This window comes from Larus michahellis, chromosome 10 (assembly GCF_964199755.1).
Source record: "Larus michahellis chromosome 10, bLarMic1.1, whole genome shotgun sequence".
Taxonomy (NCBI): Eukaryota; Metazoa; Chordata; class Aves; order Charadriiformes; family Laridae; genus Larus; species Larus michahellis.
This window is the reverse complement of record NC_133905.1, coordinates 15,185,967-15,212,136: the sequence shown is the minus strand read 5'-3', so window position 1 is coordinate 15,212,136 and position 26,170 is coordinate 15,185,967. Positions and strand designations below refer to the sequence as shown.

The 26,170-nt window shown below is 46.4% G+C and overlaps 1 protein-coding gene across 6 annotated transcripts in view; it reads right to left on the bottom strand.

Annotated features, from left to right (window-relative positions):
• GRM7 (glutamate metabotropic receptor 7) overlaps window positions 1-8,351 on the bottom strand; it is a 304,695-nt gene extending 296,344 nt beyond the window's left edge. For all 6 annotated transcript variants that reach the window (XR_012589416.1, XM_074603377.1, XM_074603378.1 and 3 more), the window contains exon 1: window positions 7,680-8,351. Coding sequence is in view for 5 of the 6 variants with exons in the window: in XM_074603377.1 (XP_074459478.1) it covers window positions 7,680-8,237 (558 nt within the window). In the remaining variant the exon portion in view is untranslated. The remainder of the gene's footprint in view (window positions 1-7,679) is intronic.
• Between the last annotated feature and the right edge of the window lie 17,819 nt (window positions 8,352-26,170).

Genomic DNA, 26,170 nt, shown 5'->3' with positions numbered 1-26,170 from the left:
CGAGTCCTAACATCATAATAATGTGAGACAGACAGAACAGAAAAGCGAAACAAGCAGGTGACAGGACTGTGGGCACACTGACAGCAGTGGCAGTCAATGGAAGCGTAGGCGTGCTCCATCCCATCCTCACCCGCCATGGCCCGGTGCTCCTGCCTGCTCTCCCCTTCCCAGCCTTAGCCCTGAGCCAGCTGTTAGAAGACACATCAGTTATGTTTACAGTATAAAAATGTTTTTCTAAATATATGCAGGTATATATTTATATAAAACACCTACACACACAAACATGTTCATAGACACTAAGCAGAACCATCATCAAAATGAAAACTTGCAACCCAAGACTGCTCCTTTCTGTCCCCTCCACCCCCACAGGTCAGGCTAGCCTTTTAACAAAAATAGAGATATTTGATGTGCCCTACATGGGAAAAGATTTTATCTATGCCACAGCAGGCAGCGCATGGCATTGCGAGCGAAGGTCTCACTCACAAGTCCGCCTTCTCTTCCCATTTAAATCAGAGGCCAGGTAGTCCGAGCGCTTCACGTGATCTCAACGCGAGGAGAAAGGCGATCTCTAACTAGGAGCACTTCATGGGAGTTCTGGCACACTTGCCAAGTTCATTTAAAAGTACTTGGAAGTGAGGCATTGGCTGCATTACCCCGTCAGCAAGGAATAAGAGGATATATACTCTGGAACACGCTTGTGTTCATACGGCATGCCAATGCCTCTCCCCAGCAACCCAACTGACACAGCAGAAGCATCACTTACCACCATATGGACTAAATTAGACGGATGTTGGGCAATACTGCTGAAGTGGGGTGGCACGGTGGCCCTGTGACACGGGAACACAGAAATTAAAGAGCTTTTAGACCATGCCTACATATTAATTGCTGTCATTTGAAGTCTCTCTTCCCGATGTAGTACCATCGCATGAAGAGCTATGCTAGCCCTGCAGGTGTGAGAGTTACTCCAGCAAGGTAAAAGGGCTGTGCAGAAGTGACCGGTGCCTGCGGCAGGGCAGGGCCACCACATTTTAGTGGTCCATAAGAGGACGATGCTTTACTCCCAGCTAAATTGGCGATGATTAAGGATGCCTCTGCTGCCTTCAGCTTTCAGGACCTTGTGAATCATCAGTAATGAGGAAGGCTTTCGAAATACTTGTTTTTCTTCAGATTTCTCTCTGCCTGGATACCCACTCCACCACACTAATGACCTGACTATATTGGATTCCATGCTCGCCAAACAGCCTTAATTACATGCTTCGTATCTTCCAATATTATGATAAAATTCATCATAGTCCTATGTCTGGGACAGTCAGCATTGTCGTTCATTGAGATTAATTTGAGTATCACTATAAATAGAAATAACAACATCTGATATTACGATGCAGAGTATTGTGTTGGACGGTTTTAATGCCTCCAAGCAAAACTAATTTAATAGCATAAAAATACAGAATATAGTCCATGTAGTTTTACAGTATTAGTGTTATGAGATTCAAAACCAGATCAATATTTCTTTCATAAAAATTAATGCCTTGAAACGATCCATCCATTTGTCATTACAAAGAGGTCACCTTATTTCATTTCAAAGAGTAAATTGGGAATTGCACGAATGTACTTGGTGAATACACGCTTTCACCATCCAAGCTGGCACGTTGCAGCCTCCCCCTGTGCTGCCCCCAGCCCAGCCCCAGGTATCTGCAAACCCTTCGCTCACAGAAGCGCCATCGTCCCTCCCCTGGCAGGGCCAGTCATCTTCCACCTGACTCTTCGCAGTCCCTTCTATGTAACATCTACAGAGAGACACTTGAAAATAGATTAAGAGCCAAGATTATTGCTAGTATTGAATTTTGCCATGTCAAGAAAATAAATTTTGTCTCCAAAACCGTGTGTTCCAGAAAAATATATACATAGGACCTACAACCAACCATTAGTAACTCCACATGGAAGCATGTGCATCGCTGAAGGAAGGATTTTCCTTTACTTTTGATTTATACGAGAAAATAAGATTTCACATCTATTCAATGTTGCCCAGTATTTCAACAACATTACAGTAGAACTGCGTGGCTCGCCTTGTTGACATGTATTAAGTGCATCAGTAACGAGGACAAATATTTAGAGGCTGATGAAAATGAAAGCTTGCTGAGAAACACAAAAGTTGTTTTTGTTTTGTTTTTTTTTTTGAGGCAAATAATTTATGTTTATCATTTCCTATTTTAGCTTTTTGTTAAAGTCTTTATGTGTCTAACTGAAAAATGCATAGTTTTCCTGAAATATCTTTTAAAAAATGAATCATTACTCCGTTTACTAACACCAGCATTGTCTTATTAACAGTTAGAAGAGGAAAATGCAATAAACAGGTAATGAGTTCAAAATATATTAGCATCTAGAGAAAAATATTGCTAAAGTGTGTTAGGTTTCTTCCCAAATACGGGCAATAACCCATAGTCCCCCCATGGCAGGTACATTGCAGTCAGGTAAATTGGCCATTTACTGCCATCTCGTTAAATCAAGTTCATCAGGAGGGGGCTCAACGTGGGTCTCTGACTTTGCACCCAGAACCCAGACAAGTGGAAACCTTGGGGCATATATCCCATATTCCTGGGGAAAACTTAAACAAACAGGAGGGAGAGAGGAAGGAACAATCAGTTTGCAAACGCATGAGGAAGGAGTCTGTAGAAGCTGATCAGATGCGCAGCATAAAATGAATTAAAAACCAAACACTTGAGAAGGATCTCTTGAAATCATGGGATCACACATTCTGTAAAGTGATTCTCATCCCGCCCTCATCCTTCTTCCCCGTGCCCGAGCCGCAAACCCAGCAGGAACGGGCACCCATGGCTGCCCAGAGCCAAGTTTGATTCCCTTCCGGCAGAAGCTGAGACAGAACCACAATCTCCATCGACGCCAGTCACGGCACCTCAAATGTTGGGGCTCAGGCAGCGACAGCCTGTTGACACCAGCCTGAGGATGGGCATCCTCACCCAGCCCTGGGAAACGCACGCCTTTTTCTAAGGAAAAACCAGCATCCAGCTCAGAGCTGCACTTTCCAGCTGTAATCCTTTCCAAATAATCACATTTCTACTGGCTTCATTGTGTGTAGAGCAGAAGGCAAGATTGCAACTTTCATCCTCCTTAGTACGAAGGTGCCCGCAGATGGAAATACAGCCAAAAGCCCCCAAGGGATATACGGGAAGTTTCAATGCAGACTCCCAATCTCATCATGCTCCTCTGTCCCGTGCTGGTTTCTAAGAAGTTCCCTGAAGGGTCTTGGTAACGCACCCCCACAGGCCGCAAGAACCATCACTGATAAAAGCAAAAAGGTATTCGGACAAGAAAGAACGATTGTTGATTGACTATTTAAAGTTACATCCACTGAGGACAGAAACCTGAAGCAGTAATTAGTTCATTATTAAAGCTTGTAATGAGAAGTCTGTAGTTCTAAGGGGTCCAAAAATTAGTTTTCCAGTATAAAAAAAGAAATCAGTGTGCCGATATTCCCCATATTGCATGGATCTACTCCCAGAAAATATGAAGCAGATGAAACATTTGGCAATTTTTTTCAGTATAGTTATTGAATTTCATGAAGTTAAATTTGTAAGGAAAACTATGACACTGTGAAGTAACAGTATTTTTTTTTTCCAATGCAAAACTAGCAGCCTAAAAACATATTGCCTTGAACTCCCTGATGCATTTGGAAGCAGCTTTCCAAATTGTTTCTGTTTTATTTTTAGAGCAGATATTTAATTTACAATCGGCTTGCTATTTATTGGCACGCTCTAATAGAATTGTATTTTGAAAAAGTCACTGTATTTGACATACTTGAATATTCACACGTTCCTATCTCCACGGTCCACCACACACGGTATTATCCCTCCCGTTGCATTAATCCCAGGCCCTGCAGCCAAGAGGGGCCCTCGGCAGGATCCCTGCACCGCACAGCCCCGCTCCCAGTGCTTCCCAGTCCGCCCCGGCTGGGCCCGGGACGGGGACAGCCCCTGGAGAGCAGCAGCTCTGGGCTACAGAGGGACGCGCTCAGAAAGGGCTGCGTTAGTCTCACACTAACTCCTGCCAGGGCGCTCGCGTCCCCGCTTCTGAAGAGGATGAAGGTAAATAAGAGATGCGAAAATAATACATCCAGCCAGAGGCCCCCCCCAGCTCGACCCCTTCCGAAGTAAGCCATTGCCAAACTGGAGAGAGCTCGTCTTGCGATGGCTTCAGAAGAGAATCAAACACCCAACGGTGCCAACGGGGGTCTAACTCGCTGCTGAGGAAAGACTTGGTGCGCAGCCAGGATGCTCTTAACACTTTAACTGAAGTGACTGAGGGAAGGTCCCACACGCCATTCACGGCCATGACCGACATGAACTCGGGTGTAAAGCCTCCCCCTTCCTCTAAACCCTGCGCTTGTGCTGGCAGCCACGTCTCTCAGTAGTTGTAATTTTGGAAGAGGAATCCTCACGTACGTGGCCTGAGGAGACACACTGCCCTCGTTGGCAGTGCCTGTGCCCATCTGCAATGCATCCTGGGTGACTCAGAGAGCAATGACCCACGCCGGCTGCGCCTGAGTCCCAGCAGCTTGGTTCCATCAGCACGAGCGCATCACCCAACGGCAGGCAGAGTTGGGGTTACGGCTTCCCTTCGCTCCAGCAGCAGCTCTTCGCAGCTGGGATTCAGTGCCATGCCCAGCTCCGGGGAAACCCCCGCCCCGACTGCTCCCATCATCTTTTATCAAAGGTGCAATGCAGGGGATAAGTGGGGAGAGAGAGATGGAGGTGGGACACACACACACACACACGCTTCTGCTTTCATCACACAGGAAAAAGCCCAAGTCTAATGCAGATCCTTCCCATCATTTTTTTACCAAAGGAAACCTACAAAACTTCAAACGGTAATGAATTCAAACACGGATGAATTCAAACCAGAGGACCTCGGTGCTCTTTCTCCCTGCTGATCCACCTGTTGGCATTAGCTGAAGATGCTCCCAAACCCCTGTGTTGTGCTGGGGACACAGAGGCGAGCTGCATGCAGAGATATCATAATTTCACATGCAGAGAGGAAGATGAAGAGCCTCAATCTTACCCACCCTGGAGAGAAAGCCCCTTAAGCGTCAACAGCTGGCTGAGGAAACCCCGCTGTGCTCTGCACGGGTTATATATATCTTTTCTCCATACATTAAGGTGGAGTACAAATACTTCTCTTCCAAGATACTGTCAGAGAAATGTAAACACTAGTAAGACTTCTTTGCAGAGGCCTCCACAGATGGAAAGAGTTCTCATCTACAAGATGTCGGGGAAAAGGCAGTTTGGGCACGAAAATAAGTGCTCAAGAGCCATTCAGCCACCCCTCACCACACTGCCACGCTCACTAAGAACTATGGTGACCCATGAGAAAAGCTGCCTGCAACGGCTCATGCATCTCAAAGTATTTAGGTTACCAAGTTTTTTTGTGGTCGGGTAGTTGCTTGGGGTTTCCCCCCTCCCCCCAATAACTTCCAGCTTCTCACCCGCCCCCATGCAACAGGACTTAGTTGCTGCTTAATAGGTGCAGTTCTCCTTCAAAATAGTTCATTCTTTCTTATTTCTCTCTGGCTGGGACATGTTCTCAACTGTGTGTTGAAGGAGGAGAGGACAACAGGGAACAGTTTTGTTGCATGAAAAATCTGCTTAAAGAAGGCAGAACTGAGCTGCAGAATACATATTCAGTAAAACCTCTCCCAGTACATCCCCATTCCTGCTTTCTGGATGATTTGGTTAAAAAGCAATTTTGAGCAGATGCTTAGTCACAATACATTAAAATGTTTAGTTTTACATAAATGAAATGCAGAAATTGCCAAAATGTCTTATTTTCTGCAAACTCCATTATGTAACCTACCCCCAAAGATTTTTCAGGTCTTGTTGCATTACACGAACGGCTCCCAGCATCCAGGATTTCCTCCTGAGTGAGAGCTCAGCACAGAGTGCCCAGGATTTGCTCTTGAATGAGATTCAGTATAAACCAGCTGCCTGATTTCCATCTACTGCCTGGTGGAAGCCTACAGCAGATCAGCGTCTGCTGAACCAGTACTTCAGCAGAACTTCAGCTCTGCTCGCGTCCCTCCAAGCTTCTCTGCTCCAGCTCAAGCAGAACATGAAATCATCTGTTTTGCAGCCCAGGAAAGGGTGTTTGCAATGCAAGAAGTCTCGAACGGAAATAAGTACAGTGTACCTAGCGATGCCAAGCTGGCTCGCACAAGCAAGCGGGGCTGCTTTCTCAGAGGTAGCATTTCAAATACGAAGAGCCGCACGTTAAAGCCGCACAAATTGTTAAAGATTCAGTACACCACCGAATCCAGAGGCAATACAAGCCGCATTTTAATTTGCCAAGAGAGCAAGGCGAGCAAGGAAAACAAAACCAGATCCTTGGTGTTCTTTCATGAAAAGGGACCGGACTGAGCCCGGCTGGGCAGTGCAAAGGGCAGTGATGGGAGAAGGCGCATAGCTCCGTTTGTCCTGCATGTGACGGCCGTACCTGGCACCAAGAGCCCGATGGGAATAAGGAGGAAAAGCGGCTGCTGACAGCAGAGAGTGGATTTGCCGTGAAAACCTCACAAGTTTCCAGCTGGGAAAAGCGGGGGATCTCTCCGCCCGCTGCACAAAAATAAACCCCACCACCACCTTCCGCATGCGAAGGCGTAGGATAGGAAGCGAGAAACTCCGCTGCTCACGATGCATCTGGTGGCGGTTCCGTCACTGTCGCTGCACCCGCGATCGCTGCCGAGGAGCACCCGGTGCTCGCTGCCGGGCCCCGGGGCGGGGACACCCCCACCCCCGGGGATGCAAACCCCGGCTCAGCCCCGCACGGATGCCCTCTCCCGGGCTTGGGGCGCCGGCGATGGGCAGGAGGATGCAGCCGGGACACACACACACAGAGGTCTCCGCGCCCCGCCGAGCCCCGGCGCCGAGCGGGGCACGATGGCAGCGGCAGGGGCGGGCGCTGCAGCGCATCCCCCCCGCACACACACACGCTTCGTTCCCCCGCCGGCTCCGCTCATGCCTGGGCGCTTGCGGAGCCACGGAGCGGAGCCGCGCTCCCGGGCTGCAGCCGGACCCGGCCCGCCGCCCCCCGGACGGCCGCGCTCCCCCCGCCCGCCGGCCAGCTGCGGGTCCGGGCTGGCTCCGGACATCCCCCCCCGGAGGGCAGAGGGAGCCCGGCCCCAGCTGTGGGTGCCTGGAGTTGCCCAGCGCAGCCCCGTCTCCCCGAAGCGCCGCCGGGGAAAGCCCCCTCGGTCTCCCCCCCGACCCTGGGGGGTGCTGCCAGCCCCCTGCCCCCGCACAGCGCGGACATTTCATGCGCGAAGCCCATCCCGGCCGTGCCCCCGCATCTCGGCCGAGACATATTTCTCTCTAACGCAAACCCATCTCAATCATCGCCTTTTTTTTTTTTCTCCCCCTCCTTTCCCTTCATGGATTGCTTCTTGCAAATGGGGCGATAAATCCAGAAAGTGCCATGTACCGTGGAGAAGGGAGACGGGGGAGGATGCTGAAAAAGAGAGGGTGGCTGGGAGGGAGACCAAATGCTCCGGCGGGGAGGCAAACGAAGCACCTGAAGGGGCACGCAGGGAGTTGAGAGCGGCGGGCAGAGCCCCGCGGCACGGCCGGGAAGGAGCTCCGCCACCCGCCCGGCCCGGCGCCGCGCAGCCCTACCTGGAAGAGCCGGAGGATGTTGGCCACCATAATGGACACGGAACTTCCCGACGCCCCGATCACTCCAACTACTTTCTCCGGCTTGACGAAGACGGGGGGCTCCCCGTTGGTGCACCTCACGTCGGAGGTGTCCTTCTGGATGAGAGCCTGGACGAAGGTGAGGGACTGCTCCAGCGCGTAGGTGTCTCGGGAGCAGGTGTCCAGGATGCGTGCGCCCAGCGTGACATTGGGCAGCAGGTCCGGGTCGCTGTTGATCTGGTCCAGAGCGTAGAGCATCGCCTCCAGCCTGTGGATGCCGTTCTCCTTCTTGATGTCCCCGCAGGGCACGCCCGGGGGGCCCTTGGCGTGGACGGGGAAGAGGCCGCCCAGGGTGATGTCCCCCTCCAGCCGGATGGAGTGGGGCGCGTACATCTCCTGCCCCCGGGCCGCCTCCCAGAGCAGCAACTCCAGCAGGCAGCAGGGCAACTTCAGCAGAGTCAGGAGCCGCAGCAGCCTGCCCGGCCGGACCATGGTGCTGCCGCCGCCCGGGCGATGCCCGGCTCTCCCGCCCGCCTTCATGCAGCCCGGAGGAGCCGGGGCGGCGGGGCGGGATGGGCCGGGGAAGGCGCGGGGGGGGGAGTCCGGCCGCTCCCGCCCGCCCTGGCCGGCGCTGCCTCCGCCGCGCTCCGCGGCAGCACGGCACTGGGGAGCCGCGCCGCGCCGCTACCGCTTTAAATGGTGGCCGGTCCTCTCCGCCTCCCGCCCCCTCCGCCGCCCCGCCCGCCGCCGATGCGCAGGATGCGCCCACACCGCCCGAGCCCGGGCCGGGGATGGGGATGGAGCCCAGCTCCGACCCCTCCACCGGCCCAGCTTCGGGGTGGAAAAGGGGGGCTACAGGTGGTGCGGGGGTCGGCCGGACCCCTCCAGAGACGGGGAAGGGGAGAACCGGGGCAGCCCCGCTCCACGGGGCCCGATCCGAAGCGCAGCCGGGAGCAGGGGGCGGGCGCGGGGGTGCGCGGCTTCCCGCGGCTCGCAGGCACCCGGGAAAGGCGGCTCCGCGGGGGGACGCTCGCTCAGCCCCACTGGAGCATCCTCATCATCCTCCTCCTCCTCCTCCCCCTCCTCCTCCTCCTCCTCCTCCCCCTCCTCCTCCTCCTCCTCCTCCCGGCGGCTCGGGCAGCGGGCGCCCCCAGCTAGCAGGGAGCGGCGGTGCCAGCGCGGGCAGCGGGGCAGCTGGGGACCACCCCCGGGCCCGGCGGGCGAGCACAGCCCCAAAGCCTGCCGCCGACGTGCAGGAGCATTCTATTCTATCGCATGAAACCCAGAAATCCGGATTTTGATGTAGAAAAGAGAGCCTCCTCCCCACTAAGGTGGGTACCAATGGAGCCAGTGAGGAGGAGGAGGAGTTTGGATGTAACCCCATACTCCCAAAACCGAAGTAATGCAGCTGATCTTGTTCTATTTTAAGACCTCCAGCCCCGTTTTTGTTCGGCACACTGAAATCTCGAGGATGCTGGAACGTCCTGGTTTTGTTCCCTTCATCCCAAAACTGTAATATCCGAAGAGACAACACCTGTTGCCATTCCCTGCTGACCAGCAAATCCCTGCCCTGTCACATTCCCAATTCAAAAGTAATGCAAAATACATCTCTGGTGCCTGGTTCCTACCAGACTGAGCACATTTATTTGGAGACAACCTTTAATTCCTCCTTCATAAATACCAGATCAAGTGTAGCTGCTCATCAGCATCACTGGACCAGCATCACTGGGTGCGTAGTAGTTCAGGCTGCCTAGTCCAGCTACACCTTTGTAGTGTTACTTTCTAATAGCTACAGTGATTGCTTAATTTCCAACACATTGTATTTCAGTGAAGTCAGCCATAGAGGACTGTTACTGTTGTAACAGAAAAGCCATCAGTAAAATATTATGTTTTTCATCTGTTTCAACCTAGCAAAATTTTATGTCACAACACGGAAACGCCGCAGCGCGGCCAGTCTGGCAGACACAAGTGAGTGGCTTCGCTGGTCAGGTCTTGACTGAGATGGAGCTGGCTAGGGGTCAGTGACACATCTTCCAATAATTATTTAGGCATTTTAACACCTTAAAATCTCTGTATTTTTTAAATTGTGTCCTTACCATGTTTTTAAGCTTTTTTTTTTTTCTTTCCCTTGAATGGTGGTTCTCTCTGTGCGCTTGTATTTGGCAGAAGTTACTACAACCAAGGTTTCCAAACCGATGCTGTTCAAATACCACCAGGACCAGAGATGGCATATTCATGTTCCCTGGTGAAAGGGGATGTTTGGAGCGTGGCAGCAGAACTGGACAGATGTAGCAGGTCAGAGGATTTTGCAGCAAGGCCAGGACATAACAAGCATAGACAACAATAAAAGCAGCTGGAGTTCTCCACTAGAAATTATAATTTTGGGGCTTGGAACCAAAATTTAGTTTTTCCATGGGCTGAAATCATCATAAGAGATTATTTCATTGTACTTTGGGTATCACGATCCAGCTTGTACCATCACCCAGACCTTGTTGTTTGTCGTTTTCGTTCATCACTGGATGAAAGCACAGCCATAGTTCCCCAACAAACCCGCGCAGGACGGGGCACACACATGCTGGGGAGGTTCACAGATGCTGGTGATTTGGCTGCTGCCACCCCGACTCTTCTTCCAGCCTCCGCCAGTCATGCTGCAGCCAAACCAGTGCCCATTTAGCACCCCTTGATGCCCACACACCTCTTAACCCTTTACATCAGTTCATCTGCCGCACCGTGTAAGTGATTTCCTTCTCAGCTGTTCCTTGGTTACATCGGCTCCATCCCCCTTTTATATCTGAACACACACACAATTCTAGTGTAAGCTCTTCAGCCTTTATTTACCTCTTGCCCACTTCAAGCTCCTCTTTGAGTATCTTAGCAGTATTTATTATTATTAAAAAAATCCAACTCTAGTGGTCGTAGAGAAGAGTTCGCAAGCATGACTCAAGTTTGCCTTAAGTGCTCAAGATTCAGCAAGGATGCAAATATAAGTAATCTTTTCTAATAAGTCCCGTTGTTTTGCAGGAAGCTACCTCATGATTTTGAAAGCTTCCTCTCTTTTTTATTTTTTCCTCTGGGCAAATCTGAGGTTACATTCAGCATGTTTAGCCTCTCAAAAGTACAGAAAACCCATCTGCTGTCTACTTCACCCTCCTTTTCCTCACACCCTCCTTTATCTAAAAAATTAGTCTACATATTCCATACCAGATTCCCTAAGGGAACGTAGAAAATGACACAGCTGATCAAGGCAGACCCAGGGTCCATCCTAGTCCAATATCTTGTCTTGGAATAGCAGCAGATGTGTCAGAAGAAAAGGCAGGAGCTCTGCAGTATGCAGATGCCTTTAATCTGTTCTTGCCATAAGTATCATCCTGGTCTCTCATATATAGAAATTGGTTTAAGCCCTGAAGCATGAAAAATTATTCTAATTACATTACAAAAATTGATACAGTTAATCATTACTCTGGATATTCTTGATATCCATAAAAGTGCCCAGTCCCTCTTCCACTCTCGCTAAGTGCTTGGCTTCAGTGGCCTCCCGTGGTAACGAGTACCACCATTTAATTGGACACTGCCTGAAAAAAAACCTGTTTATCGGTTTTCAGTTTCCTGCTTTTTAAGCTTAACTCTTAAAATAGCCAGTAATCTCCCTTTCATCGTACCTATCTCCACATCCACTATGTGCAGTCAGCTACCTACATTCAATCTGGCCCTCTCAGACAAGAAACTAAATATAATAGCCTGTGCATCTGTCACTGCCGTATTTGACTTTGAAGAAGCATTTCATTTTGGTTTGGGTTGCTGAATACCTGGAGGTGAGACAACGCTGACTAAATACCACCATGAGCGTACCCCACTTGCGCTGCGTAACAGCTTCTATCCCACTGAATCTAAAAAAAATCCTCTCCTCCCTTACGGCCCAGCAGAGCAGCTACTCTAAGAGGACTCAACAGGCAGTTCCTAAGCAAAAATTTGATTATGTCCACTCAAAACCGACTCACCCACTCTTAAAGCCATCAGTGAGAATTTGGAGTTACGACATACTAAACCAAGTTGAAGTTGTAGCCCTAATCTGAAATGACTCTCAGAAAGCAATGTTATCACAGTAAAACTGCATTGTGTGTGTTTAATGGGAATATTGACAGAAGCATATGGGAATGGCGTGCACGTCATTTCAATGTGACGTTTTGTATCTCACTTCACAATCAGTTGTTCTTGTGTCAAATTCCCAGCACAAGTCACTCGCTGAGGTCCCAGAGTCGAGCCAATGCTTTCTTTAGATGTCCTGGTTCAGCGGTGGGAGCACTGTGTCACACCAGTGCAAGGCTGTAGACCTCCTGAGACAAGAATGAAGCTATTCTCTTTTTCTAACCCAAAGAACGATGCACGGGGGAGGTCAGCGCGTTGGGTTTTGACGCACGTGAGCGCTATTGCCACTCCAGGTAGGACCAGGCACCCAGAAGCCCACCCCAGTGAAGGGTTGCTTCACAAAAGTAAAAACCCACAAAACAAAACAAATTGAAACTTAACCAAAAAAAACCCCAAACCCAAACCAAACCCAAGCCTGGTCTTTTTAGCAAGAGAATTTGTTTAGAAGTAAACAGTGGTTAAACACATCCCAAAGAATGTTCAGAAACATTTCTTAACTTGTCTGTCAAATAAGACCATGGATTCAGCCAAATTGCTACTGGAAAAGCAAGGACTTTGCCAGAAAGACATCAGCGTCATCGCTGGCATCCTTCAGGGGAGCTACGCAATTGCCATCACAGGAGGATCCTACCCGCATCCACTTTCAAAGATGCTGTATAATTAAACATTGCTTTTATGTGGGCAACTGGCAGGGTGAACACAAAATCGCGTTACTACAGGCCAGTGGAAGCAAAACAAAGAGAAACGGACTAGCAGAAAGGAGAAATAAAACAATATTTCAAATTTTGGTAATGTAGCATGACGCTGCCGTGCACAGTTGGAGGTCATTTTGAACAACTGTAATGGACATGGTACAAGCAATTAATTTGTTGGGTGAAGACAGTGTTGGGATAGCAGCCAGAGCTCCTGCTTATCTGGTGTTCAGAAAATAATGAATTTTTGGAGCAGAGGCCGGTGAAAAACTCTGATCCTTAGCTCGGCGCTTTGCTGTTGCTGTTTACAAAGAGAAGGTGTCAGTGTGGCTCTGGCTTCCAGGGAGGACAGGGAACAGCAAATTCTCTTCAAGGGTATAGTAGCTTGGAAATTTAGCTAGATCTTACTTTGTATAAGATAGAAATTATTTTTATATTTATATTTTATTATGAATTATTAAATTATGCCTTATTAAAATATATTCTATATGTTAAGTAAATTAGTCTATAATTTAGCATGTATTCTGTATGCTAAATAAATTCTAATTTATTATAGTTTAGCTATCCAGTATTATCTAGTAAATAGAAATTAAGTGTTATGGATTGTTCCCAAGTCTATGAAAAAGAAAAATGCAATGAATACTTTGTGCTAAAACACAAAGAATCTGGGCCTAATTCTCCTAATTCTCTCTTGCAACGAGCTAGTGTGATCCCGTGTAAAACCAAAGCTGCGCAGCTCGGGGGAGAAACATTTACCTTTTTTTGATGCTGGAAAAGATCCACAGATCTACACACACGCAGTTATTTTCCATTTTCAGTCACCTCCTGGGTCCTGCCTCCTGGTGCACAGACGGCGACTGCTTAAAAAAGGCTCTGGGAGGACGCACAAACCCTTGGCCACGGGTTGAGGCCAAGCTGTTGGATGCAGGGACTGGTCCAAGTCCTTGCCCGAGAGTTCTGCATCCTCGCCGCCCGGCCGCCGCCGGGGCAGGTCACCGCCGTGCCGGCAGATGCCACCAGCGGGAGGGACCCCATGGCTGACGTGGTGCAAGGGTCCCCACGGCGCAGTGTCACTGGCACCCAGCGGGCGATGGCAGATGCTCCATGACCCAGAAGCACAGGTGGAACGCAGGGCTGGAGCCGTCTCCTGCAGCGCTGGGCACGGCATGGGACAGTGTCGCGTCCCTGGGGCACTTCCCAGCCACTAAATTCCCCTGTGGGGAGGGACGTGCCTTGGCGCGGGGACGGAGGAGCGCTCCCCGAGCTCACGAGAGAGCTCCAAGCACTTACTGCCAAGGTATAAACCTTTCAGAAGTTATCTGCGTTATGAAAGCAGGCTCGTGGCTAAAAGAGCAGCTATAACAGAAGGTGCCAGTGTGCAGTAACAGTGACTGCTCTTATTTTTATCGTAGCTTACACTATGGTATATCATATCCTGCATATTAGGAGCTCAACCTACTTGGAGAGATAATTTTTGATAACACTACTTAAAAAAAAAATAATCACATTGTAAGGTTTTACAAGTGCAGAGATGATGAATTTTGTAATTTTCATCAATATAGGTTATTTAGATAAAATACCACCAGACTAATATGTAGAACCTGCAGGATAACAAGGGGAAAATATTTTCAACAAGTCTTGGGATCTTTATTGGAATTTGTTTGGTTTATCTGACTGTAATTGTCTCCATCAGGAGGACAGTTTCAGAAAGAACCAAAACTGAAATATTTTTTTTTCTAAGTACCAGAAGACACTCCGTTTTAAAGCCAAACTTGCTCTATTTTGGAAAACGTTATGAAATGATCCCATCTATTTAGCGCATGTTCAGACAAAGGAGTCCCAGTGCAGGGGACGGGGACCACCAGTCCCACTGCCGGGAAAGACAGAGATGGGAAGAAACCCCTCGCTCCTCCCGAAAACGAGTTTTGGGTCAGTTCTGAGCAATTCCCGCTTTTTAACCTGGAGCTCCAGTTAGGTTAGTCCCCTCTGCCTTTGGTACAGGAGGAGACTCGTGGCATTTTTTCCCCCAGACCATCTAAAACACACATCCCCCTGGAAGCCCCACCAGTACCTGTCCCCTGGCTTTGAAACCTGTCCAAGCATTTGAGAGGCATCGATCAATCAATTACGCGGGAGACACTTGGAAACTGTTCCTTTGAGATCACAAGTATTTCAAATAGGCAGCTCTATTAGACGGGCACTCCAGCCAAATCATTAAAATCACTGCAATCCACAGAGAACAATAACTTTTTCTTTTTGAAACACTTATCATTCCCTTGGTTTCTGATTTACTAAGAATATTTTGATTCACTTAATGCTTGGAACATTTCTAATGCTGAATTAAAAAAGAAGGAATTGCACAATCACGGTAATTAAAGAAGACGGCTTTCTCAAAATAATAACAGTTTTGTAATGTCAGACAATAACCAGGCCCAGCCAGCGCAGACAGGTCCCCTCCTCCCCGCCGTCTGCAGCACCTGGAGTTTTCTGAAGGGATAAAGTAGCATTAAAGCTATGGGCTGGGCCGATGGAATCGCTTGGGAAGCTCTTGGGAGGCTTTTCCCTTCCAGTCATGAGTGCCCCTTTTGTGTTCCTTACAGCTTTGCCAAATTTTAAGCAAAAATATTTTTTAAATATTTGACTGAGGTTTTGTTGTTGTTGTTTTCTTTTCTTTTCTTTTCTTTTTTTCAAAAGAATTCAGAGAGGAAACAGTTCGTCTATTTCTGAAAGATACCTTTAACTGGTAACAGCCCCCTGATTAGGGCATGGCATTCGGTCTGCTTCAGAGAGGACCTCGCGTCCCCAGACATCCCACCAGGGCCGGGAAAGCCGTTGTGACCAGGCGGGATCGTGCCCTCACACCCCTGGTAGCCCAAGAACAGGCTGTTGAGATGCTCCAGGGTCGCCGAGATGTGAGGAGAGGAGAGCGGAGGGAATTCTTCTTGCCGTGTAGGCATCCTCCTCCTCCCAGCCTTCTGCCTGAGTGTCTCCCTGCGAAAGCCACAACGCCCACTTAAAAAGCACCATTAAGTATGCAGAATCCAACACTGACAATGCCAGACCCGGGATTGCTTCCTCAGCCCGTTCCGCACGTGTTATGACGCAGCCTTTAATTAACCGATCAAACATCGCTCTATTTTCTGCCGAGCCCCTACCTCATTCAGCTCACAGAATAGGCAGCGCTCCCTTCATCAACAGTTATTCAATACATCACTTTATCCTCAGCCTTCAGCGTGTGTCCCCGAGCCTCCCACCACAGAGCACTCGCCGCGTACTGACTCAGAATTAATAACTTTTTTCCTGGGTTTTTCTATCTTGATCATCCCTATAGTGTCTGAGTGCTTCAAAAACAGTAATTTATTTTCACGAGATAAGTGGCATTATTATCCCTGTTTACAGAAGGGCTACTGGTCAACAGGCTCAGAGCGATTAAGACAAAAATACCATTGATTTTAGGTGCTGAGTTGGAGTTTTGTTTGGTTTGGCTTTTTTTTAAGACTTGCTTTCTGTAATCTTATTTTTAAGAGCTGAGGCTCTCTGTTTGTGCCGCGCGGTGCTCCCACGCCGCAGCCCGCTCGTATCCTTGTCAATGAGTCTTCCAGAGTTTTGCCTTTGCTGCCCAGAAATTAATTACTTTTTTTTTTTTTTTTTTGGTAGTAGGGTGCAGAGAACTGTGCAGAGATTATATGATGGATGACTTTGCCGGTATAAAATATCTGTCAGAAATATTTTGTTTGTAAACTGCTTCCAGAGGTGTAAGCCCCCTGGACGGTTCACATCAGAATGAAAAACTCAGGCACAAAGTCAGAATCCCGTGCAGCGTTTTCACACTCATCCCTTCCTCAATTTAAAACTGTCTCCTTTTTTGGAATGTAATTATTTTTACTGAAACACAGAGAGGTGGCTTACCACAGGAAAGAAACTCATACATGCAATTTAATCAAGTTTGTGGTTTGTTTTTTTTTTGTTTGCTTTAATAGAGAGTTGCAGAAATCTCAGTTTCATGTAAAGAAGCATCATATCCACAGGGGCTGCTAAATATCTCCACCTGTCTCACAGCTCGGACCACAGGTAGCAGCAAGCCACTAAATCACTGGTTGCTATTAGCTAATTCTACCAAACGAGCTATCTCGGTTGAGTCCCCACTGAGCAAGGTGCCGTGATATCAAACGCTATCACAGCTGGCACTCTTCTTAATTAGTCCTGACAAATCTTGATAATGAATCAGTGAGAATATGAGTTAAGCATAAAATAAAGCAATCAGCAAGAGCCTTATGTAATTCTTCCTACTTCGATGGCTGCAGAAATTGAGTCATGGGATTGTTTTGGAACATTTTATGGCAGAAATCAGGAGTGCTCTTTGTAAATTAAGTTTTAATTTTTTTTTTCAGGTCTCTTCATGGCTGTGCACTTTTTATGGGAGTTACGATCTTTTCCTCGTCTGTTTTATTTATTCCCTTAATGTATCTCCCCATTCATTTTGTAGAAAGCCTGGTCTATGCAAGATTTTATCCCTGTGTACAACAGCAAGCGAACTCGGGCAAAATACATTGACAATCTGGTCTGCCCAGCTAATGATATCAGATTCTTCTCTGTTGATGGGGTTTTATGTCATAGATTTTTTTTACCTTTATTCATTTGCTTTGATAGACTGAATATTAGACAACCATGACTTTCCCTCCTTTTTTGGTACTTAATCATGACTTTCTTTTATACCCTATTATACTCCCTTTTAAAGTTAATCTTTTCCTTACCTTCACCTCTCTCAACATTCCAGGCTGCATCCCCAGCAGCGTGGGCAGAAGCATGAGGCAGGGATTCTGACCCTCTGCCCGGCTCTGGGGAGACCCCCCTGCAGGGCTGCATCCAGCTCTGGGGCACCAACAGCAGAAGGACACGGAGCTGTTGGAGCGGGGCCAGAGGAGGCCACGGAGATGCTGGGAGGGCTGGAGCCCCTCTGCTGGGAGGACAGGCTGAGAGAGCTGGGGGGGTTCAGCCTAGAGAAGAGAAGGCTCCAGGGAGACCTTGGAGCCCCTTCCAGTCCCTAAAGGGGCTCCAGGAAAGCTGGGGAGGGACTCTGGATCAGGGAGGGGAGCCATGGGATGAGAGGGAATGGTTTTAAACTGGAAGAGGGGAGATTTAGATGAGATCTGAGGAAGAAATTCTCTGCTGTGAGGGTGGTGAGCCCCTGGCCCAGGTTGCCCAGAGAAGCTGTGGCTGCCCCATCCCTGGAGGGGTTCAAGGCCAGGTTGGACGGGGCTTGGAGCAGCCTGGTCTGGTGGGAGGTGTCTCTGCCCAGGGCAGGGGGTGGAACCAGATTATCTTTAAGGTCCCTTCCAACCCAAACCATTCTGTGATTCCATGCCTGACATTCACTCTGTGAGTCACTAGATCCTGGTGTTAATCTCCAGAGAAGTCAGCAGCGGGGTCGTGCTTTGCTGTGCTGCACCACCGCCTGGCCCCAGCCCCTCAGCTGAAGTTTGCTGGGGCACAGAGGGAGCCGGGTCCTTGACATGGGTCAGGCTCAATGCCCTGTCACCATATGTGGCTGGAGAAGCCCTGAGGCTGCTGGGGTGGTTGCTCTGCCCCTGGGAAACCAGTGCAGGGTGAAGCCTCTTCAAAGTACTTCCATGGGTCGGAGCATTGCTTGGGGCCATAGGGTTTAGATCAGGGTCTACCTGCTGTGAAGCAGCCTTCTTCCCATTCCTTTCCCCTCTTCCTCTTATCAGTCCCCCTATGTCTTATCAATTGTCTGCAACAGCCATTTGAAAGCACTTTTAGACAAAATCAAGACATACTCCAGGCTGTGCTCATAACAGGTCCTCAAATACTGAGATTTCTGCGTGCCGGGTGACAGCCTAGCAGTTTCAGAGGGCTTCCTCAGCAAGACTCGCTGCATTTTCCACAGGAAAAAGAAATAAATTATAGCGACTGGAAAGGCTCCGATAATATATTTTTGGTTGGGATGCTTTGTTATTATAATTGCTGAAATAAGATTTTTCAAACCTCATTTAGGGATTTGGAAAATGCAGGTGCTAAATTTCCTCTCAGGAAATTCTGGGCTAATAGGACTGGTTGCTTGAGCTAAATGAGTATAGAAAGGAACCCAAAATAACTTGGAGTTACTGAAGAACAAAACCAAAAATTTCTTTATTAAGTGGCTCTCCGTCTGGAGCAGCAGGACACGTAGGGCTGCTTTAATGAGATCCAAATGACATGGCTTCAGACGATATGCTCAAAGGTGCCGGGCTGGTGTGGGAAAGTAGGTGAACTACTTTCTGATGAAGTACTGATGAGGAGAGCAGGGTGGGCTGACGGTCGCGAAGCTGATCCACTTCCACTCAGGTTGATGAAAACTCATTAATTTAAAAGATTGGGCCATTAATTTGAAAGCTATTGACAGAGCAGAGGGAGCAGGCCTGAGGAATTAAAGAATGCAAGGACAGAGGACATCCTTGCAGCTTCATAACATGAATCCTATGGATGGAAACAAGCAGAACCAGGTTAAATCCTTTAAACAGGAGATTAACTGGGCCACAAGTGATACGGAAAGACAGTGTGTGCGTACCAATATTTTTACACCTAAGAGAAAAATGGATTTTATCCTCAATTAGTTCAAATCGATGACTTTGCCGTTATGGGTGGAGCTGAACGGCATTACGATGGCTGAAGATTTGACTCGGTACAAATCGCAATGCCCCAGGGCCAAACACGGGCGCTGGCTCAATACCCTCGCAGAAGTCCAGCCAAACTTTGAGTTACCTGATAACACACTTTGAGAGACAGTTAGTGGTAACCAGAAACTTGGTGGAAGACGTACAAACAGTCAGAAAAAGGCTTTTGTTTGATACAGCATGAACAGAGAGAGTTGTGTCTGCAAGTAGCTGTCATCTTCCAACTTGCTGGCAACTCACTTTTGTTAGGTGCTTCAAGTTAACCAAAACACTGTGTTTGAGTCAAACCAACCATTTTTTAATTAATATTTTTAATATTTTCACTATTTTTTTAATAATTAAATGGAAGGAAGTAGTATTATTTCTTGTAATTAGGGCATTTTGTTGAAAAAATGATGTCACAACACAGATGTTTTATGTTCAAGCTGTAACCCAGATGCTCGGCAGCCCCTGGCGCTACCGGAGCTGGCTGTAAGGACTATGGCCACGTTACCGAGCAGGTCCAGGTCTGCAGAGTGAAGGCCCTGTCTGGGGACCCAGCCTCCAGCCGTACCTGGCTCAGGGGGTTGTCTCCGGTGTGGATGCCAGTGGAGCATGTTAGGGATGCTGCTGAGCCCATCTCCCACGTCATCTAATCCAAACAAGTCCATTTTCCTCATTCCAAACCATGCCCCAGTGAAAAGCAGAGCATGGCAAGCAGAGGCAGTTGGGAGATTTGTGAAGAAAATCCAGACCCTGCTTGAGAAGACCGATTCTCCGGGTACCTCCATCACTCTCCTCTGCTAAATACGCACACCATCTCCCTCTGGGACACGGGAACACAGCCAGAGTGCCAACTCTTCCATCAATTTCTTATTTGTAATTAAATATTGAGGTAATAGTGAAAAATACCTAATATCATACCCCCCTTTTCCCAACACGTACACAGATGAAAAGCATTGCGTGCTTTTGGAACTGCTTCGTGCTGAGCAACTCCAGCAAGTATTATTTTATTGTGATGCGCGCAGCTGAAAACCAAATCTGATACAGATATTGGATCAAACCTTCTTCTCTGTGGCAACCTAATTTTATCCTGACATGTTGATTGCTTGCTCTTCATCTGCAGTTGCTGTCTCAAAGGGTGCTAAGTGAGAGAAGCTGTATTTTTATTTTTTTTCCTGTAAGAAGAAGACACGAAATACATTCAGAAGAACACACAGGAACAATGTGGGTTTTGTTATTCACAAGACAGCTTTGAGAAGGGAAAAAAAATTGGAGCTGAGTTTTTTGAGGGCTTCCACGCAAGCATGGATGGTACAAAACCTGATGGAATTTCTAACTAATAAAGCATATAGAGCTGTTCCGAAACAAGGAAATTGTGGCAAGTAGGGGCTTTTGAAAATCCCTCTACATTGCCCTCACTGCTTACCCTCAGGAGGGAAACACTGAATTTCTTTGAAAAGCTGGACCTTTGACACGTGCCATCCATGGGCGACCGACACGTAGGAATCTACAGCTCATAGACCAACCAAATTCAAACCCAAAATGTAGGTGCAGTTTTTACTGAGGGATTTTGAATTCTTTAAGTAAGGAATTTTTATCAGATGCGTATGCAACGCATTTAGGAAGGGATGCTGAGCTTTGCTGCAGTGTATAATTAATTACCTGTTATTTAAATAAGGGCTTGCAAAAATTAAGAGATTTTTCACAAAATTCCATGGATATACAATTGCAAATACAAAGTGAAGCTATCCCAGCAAGGGACACAGCTTCAGGCTTGAATAACAAAACACGATCAGGAGATGCTTTGGGACACATCACCCGAGTGGAAGAAAGCATCTCTTGCTCAGACATTTGGGGTGTTTCAATAGAAAAGATCCATAACAAAACTATTTTCCCCCTGTTTAGTCGTGTTAGAAACACTCAGTGTAGAGCTGCTGCTCTCTGCAGTTGGAATCTGAGCGCTCCTCTTGGGCATCAAGATCCCGGTCCAGCCTCTCTGTGTCTCTCACCTGGGGGCCATGGGTTCAGTTGATGCTATTTATGTGCATTAATCCTTCTAATGAAAGATGAAAAACTGTTCTGGATATTTATGGGACTAGAACACAGGGGTTAATTTTCTTGTAAATAATTAAGAAAAAAAAAATCAAACACAAACTCACCACCCCATTCAGAAAACATCATTTGCGCCATACAACAATTCAGTATTTCTTACTGAACCTCTCTCATGTAATAAATCCAAACTTTGAAGTGTTGCTTAATTTTAGTAACTTTTTTTTTCTCTTGACCCAGATATAAAAAAGCTTTTACTATTGGGAAATGAAGTGTTCATGCAGCAGTACTAGTTTCCCCATCATTTACTTTTGTATTAAAATAGGAGAGTTTTCCTTCTTTCTCTTTAATTACCTACCTTGGTAGCACTCTGCAGTATCTATAAGGTCAGAAGTTTTCTTACATTCCTACTCTGCTTTCTCCATTAACTTAGGGTATAACGCCAGTTAAATCAAACTGAAAATTTTAAAACATATAAATGGTGGCTCAGGATTGGCATTAGGAGACAAGAATAAACGCTCTTTTTATAAGGTTTTGATTAAAGGCAATTCAGTTTGGAGAAACAGAAAATGAAATTAAAAGAGCGATGCTGGAACGTATGTTAATTTTGGATGGTTAATCTAATTGGAGGGACAGCTGATGAGTGCGAAGCAGCGCTGGCTGGAGACACAGTCTGGACTCCAGTTCTAGCTCTGCCACAAGCATGAAGGAAAATCAGCATCCTGGACAAAACCCATTATCTTTTCTGGTTGTTTAATTCATTAGCAACTCTCCTTTTCATGCTTTTTAAAGAACAAAAAGAAAAAAATGGGATTTTTGGAGAAAAGGGGAACAAGTTAAAGACAGGCAAAACCATGAAAGCACTTAAGGAGGAAAAAACCCTCTTGTGTTTCTTCTTGAATTTTCTTCTTAACTTCTACATTTACACTTCGGTATTTCAAAAGTAACTCTAGCACATGAGTCAGTCCCGCATCAACAGAGGTAGGTCCCAGCTCCCTGGATTTCCAGCGGGCAGAGCTTTCACCGTGGCTAGGACAGGGAAGGCCAGGTTGCCAACCGGCCTCTGGCCTGTAGGAAACCACCTGAGTTTGCATGTTTTTTTTTTTTCTTTTTAACCAAGACATTAATTCCAAACGTAAATTCTGATTCAAACCCGTAGATCATCAACTTACCATCAAAGGAATGTTTTATAGTTGGCAAGATTAAGATGTGTTGAGCACTAAAGCTACATCATTTGAAATCACAGTAACTACTAACAATCTTTTTGAAATAGAGCAAATTACCTTGGCTTTTTATTTCCAGAAAGGAGAATGTCCATTTCCAAAATATGAATTTTTACTATCGTTTTATATCACTCTGTTTTTATGAAGCGAAAGTTATGAAGGCATTTCAGACATAAATTACTTGAAAATTCTGCTTAATTCCCAGTAGAACTAATCTCGATTCCTCTAGATCAAAGTATTTTGGAGTTCATTTTCCATTTCCATACTAATACAGTTATAGTATTTTTCACAACTAAGGAACACAGCCTAAAAATCAGGAGAAGAAAAAAATGGCCATTACAGCAACTCTTGTGGGGAGCAGACCTGTTCCACCTCACCTTTGCCTTTGATGTCCAGGTCTTCCACATTGGGTTTATCAGCAGGATCTCAAGTCTTTAGTCAATGCTGTTACTTGTAATTTTGTTGTGTGCAGCTGACCTTGCGGTGCGTTGGGAGCGCTCCAGCCTTCCAAAGCACATGGGGGTGAGGAGCTGGAGTCTGGAGAAGATTAAACTCTCCCGTGGGCCAGATTCTGTGTATTTACAATCAGAGGAAGGAATTGCACCCTCTCACTCTTGTAGATGGGAGGCCTCCAGACAGCATGACTGTGGTGGAGGCACAAGACTGTGAAGAAGCAGATATTGTCCAGCAAAAGGCCACATGCTGGAAAGCCAATAGCCAAACCCGGCGAGTTTAGCAGCTACATTATTTAAAATTATTTAACCGACACTGAGTGGCTATATAATTTAAGTCTTCAATATAAGGACAAAAATACTTGAATCAAATTGCTACGACAAAATCATTTGATGATTAATCCCCAAAGTATACATTTAATGCCAGATCTAAAGACTTGAGGACAACTGTCCTGTTTTTACTGTGTATTTGTCATTTTATGGATGCAGTTCTCATTCAGGAACCACAATTTCTTATTTGGTTCACCCTGCAAGAAGTCTTTGCCTTCTCCTGAAATACCTACTTAGAAAAGCATTCACAGGAAGGTAACAACCAACAAGGAAAACAACCACCCTAAAACCACCATCAGTTTTGGGCATTTCCATCAATCCAGCTCCTGCTGATGCTCCCATTGGAGCTCTGGGTGTTAAATGATTTCTCACTTTCATTCTCAATCTGAAACTGCACAAAATTCTCTCATTTAGCCACCGCTGTAAGCAATGGAGAGAAAGCTGCAAAGCTCCTGGGTCTCCACGAGAGGCAGGGAGCATTTTGCCTAAAATGTACCTACTTCAGTCAGTATACTTCATGCTAATTGAGTCTGAAAACTTGAGTTGAACTTCCTGTTGGCGGCTCCTGGCCCACAGTGCCATTCGTTTCGGGGCCATTCTGTGTCTCCTGGGACCTGGGTTCAGTTCCAGGTTTTCCACAGCTTTCCTGTGTAGGGCTCTGGGGAGCGATCTCATTTCTTTCTAACGCAGTTCGTCTTCTGCTCAGTAATAACACATCCACTAATTCACATAGCTCCAAGACACTTAGAACTATAGTAATAAAACTTGCAAACATATGAGAAATAGAAAAGCATGTAAATATGATTCAAAACCAATCTGAAGTTACTAAAATCCAATTGAATTCAAATTTCTCTTCTTTCTCTTCCCCTAGCTGATGTTTCCCCAAAGCTACTCTCTTGAATTACATGTGCGCAGTCACCCTTAATCTAGACGGCTTGCATTTCCATGTCAAAAACCCCCACTGTCTTGTATTGCTTATGGAGAAAATAGATTAAACTATGAAAATGCAGTCCACGTGTGTTTTGTATTCATGAAATCACTGAACGACTAGGAACACGTCTCTGGTACTGGAAATGGTTTGCGGGAATGAAACAAATGTCTTACCACTATTTTTGAGGACTAAGAGAGTGTTTACAGAAGCAGACCAAAACGTTTGAAGAGCTTAGCAAAAGCCACCACTGTTACCCACCACTGTTACCACTGCACAAACAAGTATAAATTTGGTTTGAACGAGTGTAAGTTTGGTTTGAATGATTGTAGGGGAGAGCGTGGGAAGTTTCTCGCCATCAGAAGACCAAGCCTTTTGGCTGAAGCAACGAAGGCAGAGGCAGCCAGTCAAAAGGATGGCATCTGGTAAACTGGCCATGCTGTGATGGCATCCATGGGAATGGATTTGGTGAAAAACTGGTCGTTTCCAGTTTTTCAGCCCCAGGGAACAAGGCGGCTGTTGATTAGACTTGGTTGGCATCACCATTGTCTGCTGCTTAATACCAGGGCAACATGGATTTATGGAAAACATAGCTGCTCAAAGTAATGAGCTCCCTTTCCTGAGATGAGAAAATTGGCTGATAACGGTGGAGATGTTGAGCACAGACCTTCCAGTAACCAACTGTAAAATAGTTGCATATAACAACGACTAAGAAGCTGCTATGATACATGAAGATACCTTCTACAGGGCACACACTACAGAAACTAATCTTTTTAAAACCACCTACACCTTCCAGATGCCATTAATAGATGCCCCGTACACAGAGGCAGTAGTTTTGGTGGCAGTGGCTGCAGACACGAGAAGTGTCACCGTGCAGCCACCTGCCTTCTGGCTTCAACGCTGGGAGCTGGTGCCTCAGTGCAATCAGGAGTGGCAGCACAATTAACTCTTAGCTACAGCCGAAATGCAAAATCTCATCTGCAACACATCAGACTGTGTGGAGGCCTCTTTCAAAAACAGCCCTAATATTCAAAATTTAGAAACACCATCTGTTAGGGACTTTGTTAAATAAAAATATCTCATTACCGAACGTAGATCTTGGAGAGGGATCGCTTTCTTTCATACACATCTGAGTCTCTTTAGCTGGACAACCACAAATAGTTGTTGTCCAGAATTTCCAGAGGTTTCTGACAGGAGACACGTTCCTAACCTGTAGCAAAAGAAATAACTGTATTATTAATCTGGAACTGGTAATAACTCATGACATTTGAATTATGTTGCTGAAAGGTGTCTTTTTACCAGCTTTATATCTGCTGGTAAATAACAATTCCCCTAATTACAGATATAAATCTGTTGAGGTATGAATGCACGGTTGAAAGTGATGAAAATGTTTAATAAAGAACGTCCCAGCGATGGAGAACGTGATTAGATTCAACATGTTGACCACGGGTTTTTGTGGATCTGCTGATAGAACCACAGACCCTCAGGATGGCAACAATCTCTTCATTCGAATGATAAATGTAAAGGGGGGAAAAACACTTAGTCTGGTGATTATAATTGTTCCAAGAGATCTGAGCAACCAATGAGGCATAAAAAACCTTTTTAGCTATACAAGTTCTTATGGCTTATTGCAACAGGGAAGAGCATATATTATATGCTCTGCTTATAAACAGCAGACCTTTAATTATTTTGGTTTTCAAGTGAATTTTTATGAAGCCATGGTTATCCTTTGTGATTTGAATTTGTCGCCTCTATGATTCAGACTCATATCACGGATCTCTAAAAAACAGAAACTGGAAACAGCTCAAAACTGTAGTTTATTTTTGAAATAAATAATTTTTTTAAAAAAATCACTGTTCTTAAAATTCTGTCCTAAGTCAACTATTTTACAAAAGCCATAGCGTCTTTATCTGAAATGGCCTTTGTCTTGGTGCTTTGTTTTCAGTCTTATATAGTGTTATATTTATTTATTATAATTTTTTTTTGTTATTTTTGGC